Raw genomic sequence first — 12,638 nt, 5'->3', positions numbered from 1 at the left:
TATTAATTGAAAAAATAAAAATCTATTGAAGAGCCACTGAAATGAACACAAAAAAGGCACCATATGCACCCCTCAACTTGTACTATTATATTAAAAAATTGTAATTATTACTTAACATAAAACTTAAAAAAGTAGGACCTTTTTATCTTAGTCTTTCCAACCATTTCAACCAATATCAAGACATAACTTGTATTCTTTGAATTTTTGCAGTCATTAAACAGTATAGAGTCTAATAGTTTCTTTTTAGTATTCTACTCCTTTAATTGTCTTCACAGAATGCATGTATTCCATCAAATTCACTTTGCTTATCTGATATTTCACTGTACTAACAAGATCCTCCACCCCAAATGTATAAATAGATCAACATAAATAAATTTGAGGAAGCAATTAGTTTACCAATCATGTTTTTTAATAAACTATTTTTGATACAAAAAAATTATGACATCATCCTCATTCATACTGTACCACAAAGCTTTCTCACGGTTCAAGTAATATATAATTTTTTTTTCAAACTAAAGTTAGTCACGTTCTCCAAAACCTGTTGGTAATTGTGGTTACCTCAGCTTTTCAATTACTCATTGAATGTATCAAAGTGAGATATATGAAAGAATAAGCGATTTCGCAAACGATTTCTTGGGACAAGGACTCGTGTGTATTACGATATGAAGCCATTGGTTGTGAAGAATCGAATACGACATACCGTTACAACAATTCATGTAATGATATCAAGAACTTGAAGAAAACAAAAAAATATAGATGAATGGGTCATTTTGACAAAGTATCGAATACATCTAAAAGTGAATCAATGAACATAATATTAATAATATATTCAAGTTAGCAATAGTATTTTTTAACATCAAGAAAATTAGTTAATTATTTATAATTTAATAACAAATCTATATTAGTGCCACTTCCATAACTTAACTAGCACACAGTAGCGGCTCCAGGAGAAATAAAGGGGCAGAAGACAATATTTTTAATGTCATGGCTAGATACAATACAATGGTACCAATACAATTTATTATTGAGCAGTACACTAGTATTAATAACTAAAATGATCATTTATAATTTTCGTTCAACTGTCACAAAAAATCTGTCACTGTTTATAGCTCAACTACTAGAGCAAAGCGATAGAGATGATTCCACAGAACAACGAGATGACCGTAATGTTAAAAGTTACGGAAGATCCTCATATATCGACAAGGAAAATATAAAAAAAAAAATAACATAAGTCGTACTGTCGTACAAAAAATTCTATCTAAGAACAAAACGTATCCTTATCGTATTCAGCGAATGCAGGAACTATTGGATGATGATTATGAAAAGTGGTTAACATTCTGTGAGTGGGCTCAAGAACAAATTCAGCAAAATAGAGATTTTTTCAATTTTGTATCATTTGCCGATGAAGCAACATTTCATAAAAATGGGTTTGTTAATAAACACAATTTCCATTATTATAACAGATCAACCGCATTGTATACGGACTATCAGTCAAACAAGGTAATCATTAAATGTATGGGGTGGAATAATTGGGAACCATGTCATAGGCTCATATTTCTTTGACGGAACTGTTAATGGGCAAGTTTATTCAAATTTCTTACAAAACGAATTACCTCAACTACTTCAGCAACTACCTGCTCATGACAGACGGCGAATGTGGTACCTACATAACGGTGCACCAGTTCACCATACCCAACTGATCAATATACATTTGAATAATGAATTTCCCGGACGATAGATAGGTAGAGGAGGACTTCATAAATTGTCACCTCGTTCACCGGACCTTACAAAAATGGATTTTTTTTGGTGGGATTACGTCAAAGAACAAGTGTACAAAATACCAGCGACTACTAAGGAAGACATGAAGAATAGAATTGAGGTGCTAGTAGAGCTTTTGAATACATTATTGTGTGTAACATTTAATAAGTTATGAAAATTTTTTAGTTCTTTCTTATTTGTTGTTAGTTATTTTTGTTCAATTTGTTCATTTTTCAGGAAGTTGTTGCTAATTGAAATCTCCTGAATTAATGCTCATCTAGAAACACCCCGAACCCCAAACTAAACTTCTACTCTATTCAGACATTTCAGCCATCCTTTACCTTCGTACTTACAAAAAAGTTTAGTTACTTCTCATTAATAATATTTACTAGGCAGCATTTATAGTGCACCAATTTTTGTTAAATCTTCATATTTTTCGCTCCCACTTGGCAACGTCACAATTTATGGGAAAAGAGAAGACAGAAATGTGCTTCTGTGGAAATATAACAACTTTCATTTAAAAATTGTTTCTGTATTTTATCTTAATATATATATATATATATATATATATATATATATATATATATATATATATATATATATATATATATATATATATTAAACACATCTTGCAATTTAGAGTAAAATTAATTGTGGGTTACCTGAGGTGATCTCCGGGTGAAATCGTCTTCGGAAAGGGTGACCAGTTTAGAACCCGTCATATCCCATTGTTCTGATACTGGTTCTGATAGACCAAAATGCCTAGATGTCCACCTGATCCATGATAACACACTGGCTGAATCCCACTGTGAAGGATCTGAAATTAAAGTGTAATCAATAGGAATAGGATTCTCAGAAAGACAAAACAAAAGTGAGTGATACTATTAGTTGTATAGCTTTTGAAATACACGTAGCGTACTTGAATAAGATCATTGATAAAAAGGATAAATATGAATAAATATCCATAATCTAAGCAGTCTAAGCTATCAATTTAAATTGTATGTGAATAATATGAAATAAGTCATTGTTATCTCAAAGATGCTCGAACTAAAATCATGCCGTGAAAATATTTGATAAACGAAAAAATGGAGTAGAAACAACTTATATAAGTCAGACATTACAGACATGTAAAAGGTTAATATAATCTAATAATCAAGTTATAGATTGATTCGAAAAAAAAAATCGTAGGAATGTCAAAAACTGTGACCTAAGTTCCGTTTTAACTGATTTATTTTTCTAATATCAAAACACAATATATTTTTTTAGTAGATTTTTCATGTTATCTATTCTACATAGCGTAGCTTCAACCCATTATTTTACCAATTGAAGAAGATCGTACCTCACATCACATGACCAGAGTAATATAATTTACGTCGCTTTATAGTATTGACTATTTATAAAGCTTTCTTCTTGCGCTTACTAGCTTTGGGGTTTGTAAATCTATCGACCCAACTTATCTTTAAAATACGGCGATAAAACCACATCTCAGACACTTCTAAAAGATTACGCAAATTTTATGTAAAGGTTCATGCCTCTGCACCTTAATAGCTCAGGAAGAATATATCATCGTACCTCGTCATACGCAGCTCAGGGTTAAGATCATAGCTACAGATGATCTTTTGGCTGTCGCTTTGGCTATTATTCTCACACATCCACGCAGATCCAGTTTGTTATTTATCACGATTCCTACAAACGTGAATGTTTTTTCTTGATTTATTTGTAGCTTATTACCCTAATTTCTCCTGGTACACTTTTTGTATAGTTGTGACTATATATTTAGTCTTCTTTATATTAAGCTCAAGTCCCGTAACTCTGGTAGACTATAACAAGAGTGTTCATGAGCTTTTGCAGCTCTTCAAACAAGCTGGGTATTGCAAGAGTTTTTCATTTGAAATTTCATTGAATATCGCTCCAGAGTACGAATTAAAGAGCAATGCAATAAAGGAAAATATATTTCTATTTGTCCCAAGGCTGGTTTCATAACTCTGATTGGCACTATAACTAAAGGTTCCTTTAGATCAAAGAGGCCTTCACTTAGTTGTCTCTCAAGTAAAGGCTCTCTTAATACGTCAAAAGAAGGTTAACAAGCCTGACTGGAATTTTAAAGTTTCTAATTACTGCGGATAATCTTCTGTTCTTTTCCAGTAGGTATCGTTAGAAAAAGAAATAGTTTAAAAGGTATAAGTGTGAGAGATTTAGATATATGTCGGGCTCAATTATGCCACTGCTCAAAATACTCTTTGCACTGTTCGGCTTCCAGAAGATTTTACGACACTTACTAAATCACATATAGTTATCAACATGCTAAAAGTCAGTAGAAGCTGTATACAGCCACCCCAAAAATTAAATAGTACAATAAGATAATAATTTATGAATTTTGGGAAGTGGTATTTTACATATTTCATCCCATAATTGATTTAATAATTTGGGCGAAAAATAATAATTGTTCGAAAAAATCCAAATCATCATATGTTTTCAAATAGATTTCGATATATTTTTCGTCTTCGGACAATAATATTTTTTTATTCGGATTATATTGTTCTCGAACTTAATGTTGCACGATATCTAGCCATTATACCATAAACCTTTTATTTTTTAAAACTTATTAGGAAGACGACTGGGTCAGCTTAGAATTAAAACATGTGTTTGCATTTGACGTTTGCCACTAAAGGATGCTTTAATGTGCTAAAGTGAAACATTTCCGACATTACCTCAAAGTTCAAATTAAGAGAACATTTATGCTAAATGGCAATTATAAATCGCGCTACCTGATTTAATAAGAACTTTAAATTTAAAGCTTTTTTAGACGTATAATGAAATCGATCGTTATCTGTTAACTTCCAAATCAATCATAATATTCATGATAGAATAATTTAATAGTAACCTTCAATAGTGTTGGAATATATATCTAATTAATAATATTTAAGAGCGATTGCTATGCCTAATAAATAAATGTTTGCACGCATTATACGCCTATAACACCTGAAGCAATAAGCAGCGTCCTAGAGTAGGCATTTTTATTCAACATTCTAATCTAGATCACACGGTGATTAGTAAAACAAGACTATAAATTGATAAAAATTGATATGGTATGTAACAGAGTCGGACAAAAACATAAAATACAAATACGTAGACAAATATCGTGAAATAAATAACTCATAAAGATAACAGAATCTAGTTTCTAAGCATCATGCTTGTTCTCAATTTTTCTCATTTCAAATCTTGACCAAATGATATGATATAAAAGATATTTGATTATTCCTTACATCGATTTATTTATTTCAATCAATGGAAATATTCCAAAATATGAAACAAGAATATAGTTAGCCTATTCAAACATATGAAATTCTGTTTATAGACAACAACAGCGATTATAGTTCAAATACAGCTGAATTAAGATAGAAAAAAAAATGAAAAATTCAAGAACTATATTGAAAGAAGAACAAAAAGTAAGAAAATATTATCAATAGGTGAACACATTATTCTTTATTTATCATTCTAGAGTGTTAATTTCTTATTTTTGTTTTATTACTGTAATTCACTATTGGAAGGGACAGATATAAGCCAGATGAATGTATAAAATAAAGAAAGATTTCTATTACCCCTTTGTATCTAATATTTTCCCAAAATAAGGGCAAGTTTGTGCAAATCTAAAATGATAATGCCTCGCTTTTTTAAAAACCAAATTAGATAACATAATGTCACATGAAAATTTTTGCCAGAAAATATGTCTATCTGACCAACTTGATACAATAATACAACTTATTTTTGCTGGTACTATAAAAAAATTTCTTTTTAAGGAAGCCAGCCCTGTTTACAGAGTACGCACGAGGAGTTTCACCACGCCTTAACCTTCAAGGTACTATACTATTTGTAAACAGAGCACCATTCACCCACACAAATTGATTTAAAAATGTTCCATGGTCAATACATTGATTTGATAATAGTACATTATGACTTTGCGATTACTGAATACAGTTGTACACTTGTAATTTACTTTGAAAAGGAACTTGATTCATTATAATACAAGAGTATATACCATCAATAACTGGTCATGAAATTAATTGAATCTATTTAAAACAAAACATAATTAATACGCAAACATTTACCAACCACTGATTTTTAAGCTTCCATTTTAGGGTTTGAATTGTTTCTGCTGTTTATTTTCAAAGTAATATTATTGGAAGTTGATAATCCTCACGATTAACATTCCAGTCCTCATTGAAGCTAAAAGAAGTTTTTTGAGCCAATTAAACTAGTAATATTATCAAAATACTAGGATTAAATTCAACCCGAGAAGAGAACAGCAGAGGAACATACTTTTTGAAAGCAACCAACATTCAAAATGAAATAATAATTTCAGATATTATGTCAATAATTATTTCATGATATAGATTCGCCAAATATGTCTTTTTAGTGAATTGAATTTGATTTGATAATGTTTTTCGTCTCATAAACTGCTTAGAAATACACAGTTTTTATGTGTTAGTTTTTGTTTTGACTCCCTCAAGAATTGCTGTACGCTGCCAATCGCTCAATATTTGGAGGAAAAGCCACATTCAAGTCTCGTTGGTTATCAAATCGTAAATGCAGAATTTAAGTCCATAGCTGTCATAAATAAAATTCCTATACTCTACTCTTATTTACTTTAGATTCATAGTATTATGATGAAAATCGCAATGGGAGCAAGTGTCAGAATATGGGCGATCAATTCACTATTAAATTTATACCGATAATAAGGACAATTCCTATTTATATACATTGTACATCTTGTTCAGGTCTGGGAATAAAGGCTTTGATAACATGAAAATTTCTTCATGTGTTGAATCAACAAAGCTATACATTTTTCCTACTCTTTTATCAGATTCGACTACACTAAGGTTATTTTTCTTGGCAGGCAGTCTCTTATTTGAGATATAGATTATTTTTTGTGAATTGTGTCCTAAACCAGGCAAATATACAACCAACGTGCCATTATACCGTTTACTTGCTACCAACAAAGCCCGATCTTCTTGAAAAACTACGCTTACGTAGAATAACTGAAGACCTATCTCCACAGGAATGGATCTCCTGTCATCAATTTGGATTCCGACACAAACATTCGAAATCCACCGACTCACACAAAAAATAAACAAAGCCCCGGACAATAAAGAATACTGCTCTGCCGTTTTCCTCGATATCGGACAGTCTTATAAAAGAGTGTGACACCAAGAACTGCCGTACAGAATTAAAAGAGCTCTTCCGCAAACGACCACCTATTGTCTTTGTTCTTCATCAATTTCATATATCTTTATACCGTTTCTTTTTAACAAAATAATAATACACTTCCATTAAAATTTTTTTTCTTTGTTTTCAACAAAACGCAGTTACCTTGTACTTATAAACAAAGAGCACCTATATATTTTCGATTCTATCACTTGTATCACATTTTGATTGTATCACTTGTATCAAAGTCAGACCTTCAAGTAGTGAATTTGTTTCATTTCCCTATATTTTTAACTTTTATTTTCTTCTGTGTATTTCCCAGCTGTATTCGCGAAAATAAGTGGGCGACATCTGTTTCAAACTCCAATAGAGGTGAGAAACAAAGGCAAAATATGAACTAAGCCCAGGATCTTATAGTTGGATAGTTCTATCAGCCAAACTTATCATCACTGATCTCTTTTATGACAAATGATGACATGAATTGAAGTTCAAATATCTTGAGGCCCAAGTTGACTTTGCATACCATTCTATTCGTATGTTATTGGTAGTTTTGTATAATGTGACATCAAGAAAATTCATATTATTGTTTTGTTCGAATTCGATTATGAATTGAAGTTTTTATAATGAGAATTGAAGTTGTGATTTATGTTTTCAATATAATTTTTCGGTACAGCAGTAAAGTAATCATTTAGATAATAGACAAATAATGGGATATTTATATTAAATTTACTCAAGACAGTTACCACTTCCATTACTATTTGTCCTATAACACTTGATCCTACAGCACAACAATCAAATTTATTCATATATTTCAATTTCATACTTCAAACGTTGTTGTAAGTATTAGTTTTATAGTTTTGATTAATTCATTAATATATCTTTCACAATTGTAATAAGAATATTTATATATAAAAAAACTTTACTTCAATATTCATGATATAGGTTTACTCATTGATTAATATAAATACACAAATTATCAGTTTAAACCATAATCGATATTATATGCTTTAAATCGAAATATTAATTGATAGAGACCTAAAATCAAGAAAACCATTTGAAAGAAATCTAAGAAGTATGAAACTGAAGAAATTCTCACATGACTGCTACTCCAATTATTCAGAAATTTGTTTTTTTTGTATGGCAGAAAATTGTTTTTCATGATTTTGTGTGTATGTATTTGTCTATCTTAATAATGTTAATGGATGTTTATCACCAAATGAATGAAACTGAATATTTATTATGGAAACCGATATTTATATAGATTAAATGATATTTAATTATCCAGACTTTTCAAAACTAATTCATTAATGAGATACTATCAATCAGTATAAATTTAGAAATTCACAAAATCGAAAGTAATTAGCGAAAATGGTAGTTATCATACAATTAATATCTTGAAATACATTGTTATGGAAAACCCAATATTTCATAAAATATATAGATTTTTTCAGAAATTGTAGATCTTTATATGGCGATAATTGTTAAAAAAATGGGACAGCAATTTTACCATCCTCCTGTCTCCCTGTTAATTCTGTAAGTCATTCAAATGAAAAAAGTTGCTTCTTTAAAAGTTGCATGAAGTTGAATAGATGCTTTCAAAAGTATTTCACATGATAAGATAAATAATCTACTTACTGCAACTCAATTTATTTAATTAAATACCCTGTAAAACTTTTATAGCTCTTTTTTTTCGGATATGAAAATATGTGGATATGTCTGTGTATCTCTCAATATATGAACGACAGAATTTCAAACTCCAAGAACAAGAACCACCTTAGAATTGAATACATAATACACGTTCAATATTCAATTGAATTATCAAACGTGCAGTACAAATAAAAAAATTTGAAATACAATAAAAGCATAAAAGCTGGAAGAAAATGATTAATGACGTTGCATCCACATCGTGCTGCTTCTAGTAAAAATCCATTATTAAGTATTTAGAACCGAGTAAGAGTATTAAAAGAAAGTTATGTTGAGTCTTAGGAAAGGAGAAAACTCTATTCTTTGCTTCGTTTTGAATGTATGATCAAATTTTTTGGGTTATTATATTATTAACTTCGTAAGAATTTTTAAAAAAACTGATATATACCATATAAATCACTATTAAATTAGAGAGAGATCGGATACCATGAAATAGAGAAATATACAAGATGTATTATTTCGAAAAATATTCCGTGAAGAGTTCCCGACAATGTAGTCGACCCTTTGGACTCTGCTAGAGTTGCCCCCATGATAGATCACTTAGAACGAATAGACGAAGACATACTCTTAAAACTAGTTGCACGGAAGATACCAGAGGGAAAGAGGTAGACCAAAAGAATGATGGAGGGAATCGGTAGAAGAAGACCTTGGAGAGAGAAACATCCAGAGGGTAAAAGCAAGAGACAAAAGAAGTAGAGAGAAATTACAAGGCTTTGGACATAAATAATCTGCATATAAGCTTATATTTATATATATATATATATATATATATATATATATATATATATATATATATATATATATATATAGATATACATATAATATATTTGTAAATCGGGCACCACAAATTGTTCACTGATATAAATAATGGTCACGTTAGCTGTACCTACTGTTTATTTTTTACTGTGCAATTGAAATATATCTCGTATTAATACTTTCCCGTACTATATACTAAATTTCCGACTAAATAGAATTTTAAATTAAGTATGTAGTATGAGATTATCATATCACAATCTCGCTAGCTTGTTGTATGGGTGTTTTCCAGTACTACAAGGGATATATTGATAAATTAGTCACAAAAATGTTCAGAATAGACTTAAAATGTATTATAATCACCTAATAAATGATACTAACCTGCTGAAATTCCTAGCGCTGCGCACGTATTACCCACATCTTTCCTCATTTGTTCAATAGCCATGTCCAGAACAGGCTCGATGCTACCTTTAACAATCTCTTCGTTACAAGTTCTCATTAAATCATCTTGTTCGGGTTCCTCCATTTTAATCTCTCTCCAAAATTCGAAGTCGATCGGTTTGATGTTGAATTTTTTTTGATAGCTAGTGTCTCTTAACGCTTCTCTCAACAATTGATGATCTTTTGGTTGTTCAGGTACAGTTTGAGATTCTGGACTTTTGATATCTTTTTCCAATAATTGTCGAAGAGTTTGTGTGCTTTGATAGCTGTTGACGCTATCAGTAGCTTCTTTTTTTATTTCTTTCTCAATACCGACTGTGCTAAGAAGGTTCAGAACATCGGTGTTGTCAATTTGCAAGCAAATTTGATTGTCCGAGGAATTAGAAGTGTATGATGCAGGACTTGTAGGTAAAAGGAAAGTCTCCTCTTTGACAGTAAATTTATAAAAATTCGATACGGGTGAAGCTTCTTTTTTAATGAATTGGTTCTGTAAATAATCTTCTCCACAAGGTGATGTAGAATAGATGGAATTAGGAGAGGGAGTATACACCGATTGTTCAGGAGAACTGGGATAATAATTGGTATCCCTATAATTGGTGAACTTTTCGTTAGGAGATAATAATCCTTGTGAGATGGGAGAATAAGGACTCGGTACGTCTAAATAAATACTTCCTGTATATTTTTTAGTATCGTCTGGTACTAGCAGAGTTTGAAAATCTGGAGCCAATTGTTCTAAATCGGATTCTTGCTCCGATTTTGGAGATGGACAGAACGATGTAATTATTTTGGGCTGGAACAATTTGTCTGCTTCGAATGATTGGGGATAGAACTGCGTCGATGGTGATACTGGTTGATCGCCTCCTGGTAGAAGCGATAAATCAAAGTTGTCAGCAAAGTTACTGTAATCACAAGGGGGTGTGAACCCTGCAGAAGGAACAGTTTGAGGCATCTAGAACAAAAAAATGTCATGAAAAATCAATAAGATGTAGGTTTTTTCAATAAGAAGCTATCTTCGTTTCTGTTGGGTAACGAACGAATCTTTCGTCATTAATTTTGTACCCTTAGATAAATGATCTGTTATTTAGAATGCAGAAATGATTGTACCACATACGTTATAAAATGTAACCTTCAATAATATCGAACTCAGCCTTTGTTTTTAGATCTCCGATTGTTTTATCATAAAAGACTTCACTTTGGAATTTGATTTAGTAATATAAATATTATGAGAAGCTCTGACGATATTTTCCCTGTCCAGTAGAAACTTTTAACGTCCAAAAATATATTTTTAAACAAAAAACATTGCGTCAACTCAGTGGTAGTAAAACAAATAATCGCTTCAATTGTTTTTTGTAGCATATGACGTAAATGTTACGCAGTTTTTATTCTAATTGTCATCAAATTTTCAACGAGTTCGCCGAAATAAAGTAAAATCCTCGCATAATGTATTTATTTTTCCAACGAATTCCTCGCAAATATATATGAATCGACTTTTTAATATTTTCAAGAAGCTAAATATAGAACGTAAGTTTAAAGTGGGCTTAAAAATAAATATATCGAAGTTTAAACATGTGGTTCATAAACATTGATTATGTTTTTTTTTAGTCGAGAAAGTTGAAAATTCAATGCAATTATTGATCACACATTGTTTTGTGATAATGGAAAGACCTCTAGGAATATATAACAATAGTATATAAGCTGATAAATTCGAATTTGACAACTTTATTTCCTTGTGATAGTTACAATTATTCTTTTCCTCTTATCTGTTACTTCGTTATAATTTTAATAATGACGATAATGGTTAGAGAAAAAAGGAACATAAATACTTGGAAACGTTTGTGAAAACCAATTTGATAAAATTAAACGTCTGAGAAATAAGAGTCGCTGTTAATAGTCAAGTTCCGATCCTAAATCGGTTATCACCGAGCTGGTAATAGATTAAAACTTATTTTAAAATAAATTTAGTATAATTATTAGAATATTTCAAATTATTTTTGAAAAACTGTTTTTCCGTTGAATGTTGCAACATTAAGATAATAATAAAATTTTATACTGGACTTAAAGTATAGAAGATATAGAATGCGCAGACTTGGGGTTGTCTATTATTTACCTGGACGAACTACTGGATAGGGTATGAGATCTGGCTAATAAATAACGAGACTACGCGCCCAGAGGGCGCTTTAGATGGGTGTACATTATAGTTTTTGTGCAGTAGCGGTTTGAAACGAACGTGTTTTTTTCTCGTGCCGAAAACCATGTGTGACAAACAACGGGAGCAAAGTATCAATCTCAAATTTCTCGTTAAATTGAAAAAAAATCCGATTGTGTGTTACAAATTGTTACAAGAGGACTATGGATACCATTATCTCGTGCGCGTGTTTTTGAGTGGTGTAAGCGCTTTAGTCAGGACCAAGAGAACACTGAATATGACCAGCGCCCAGTTGACCTGTAATTGGTTCAACTCCGGAAACAGTGACCAAAATCAACCAAATTGTGCGCTCAGATCATCGAATGAGCATCCGGATGATTGCCGATGCTATCTCGCTGATAAAGAAATGGTTAAAAAAATTTAACACGAGGAATTACACATGACTAAAGTCTGTGCGAAGTTGGTGCCAAAAAATCTGACTCCTGACCAAAAGCGTCAACGGGGCTGCTCAGATTTCCTTGAAAGGTTAGAAGAGGATCTGTTTTGAAAGGGACCCGATTTGAGTCGATGGAAGTGGTAAAGCAAAAAATGGCAGAGCTCCTAAAGGCACTCACTAAAGAAGACTTCCAGC

The 12,638-nt window shown here is 31.3% G+C and overlaps 1 protein-coding gene across 3 annotated transcripts in view; it reads right to left on the bottom strand.

Moving 5' to 3' along the window:
- The window catches only part of LOC130901900 (SAM pointed domain-containing Ets transcription factor), a 52,306-nt gene that overhangs the window by 12,304 nt on the left and 27,364 nt on the right, over positions 1-12,638 (bottom strand). For all 3 annotated transcript variants that reach the window (XM_057813564.1, XM_057813565.1, XM_057813566.1), the window contains exons 2-3: positions 9,802-10,810; positions 2,421-2,575 (exon numbers count right to left, since the gene is read on the bottom strand). In XM_057813564.1, coding sequence (XP_057669547.1) covers positions 2,421-2,575; positions 9,802-10,810 — 1,164 coding nt within the window. The remainder of the gene's footprint in view (positions 1-2,420; positions 2,576-9,801; positions 10,811-12,638) is intronic.

This window comes from Diorhabda carinulata, chromosome X, assembly GCF_026250575.1.
Source record: "Diorhabda carinulata isolate Delta chromosome X, icDioCari1.1, whole genome shotgun sequence".
Lineage (NCBI taxonomy): Eukaryota > Metazoa > Arthropoda > Insecta > Coleoptera > Chrysomelidae > Diorhabda > Diorhabda carinulata.
The sequence above is the reverse complement of the archived record's forward strand: the minus strand, read 5'-3'. Positions and strand labels throughout refer to the sequence as shown.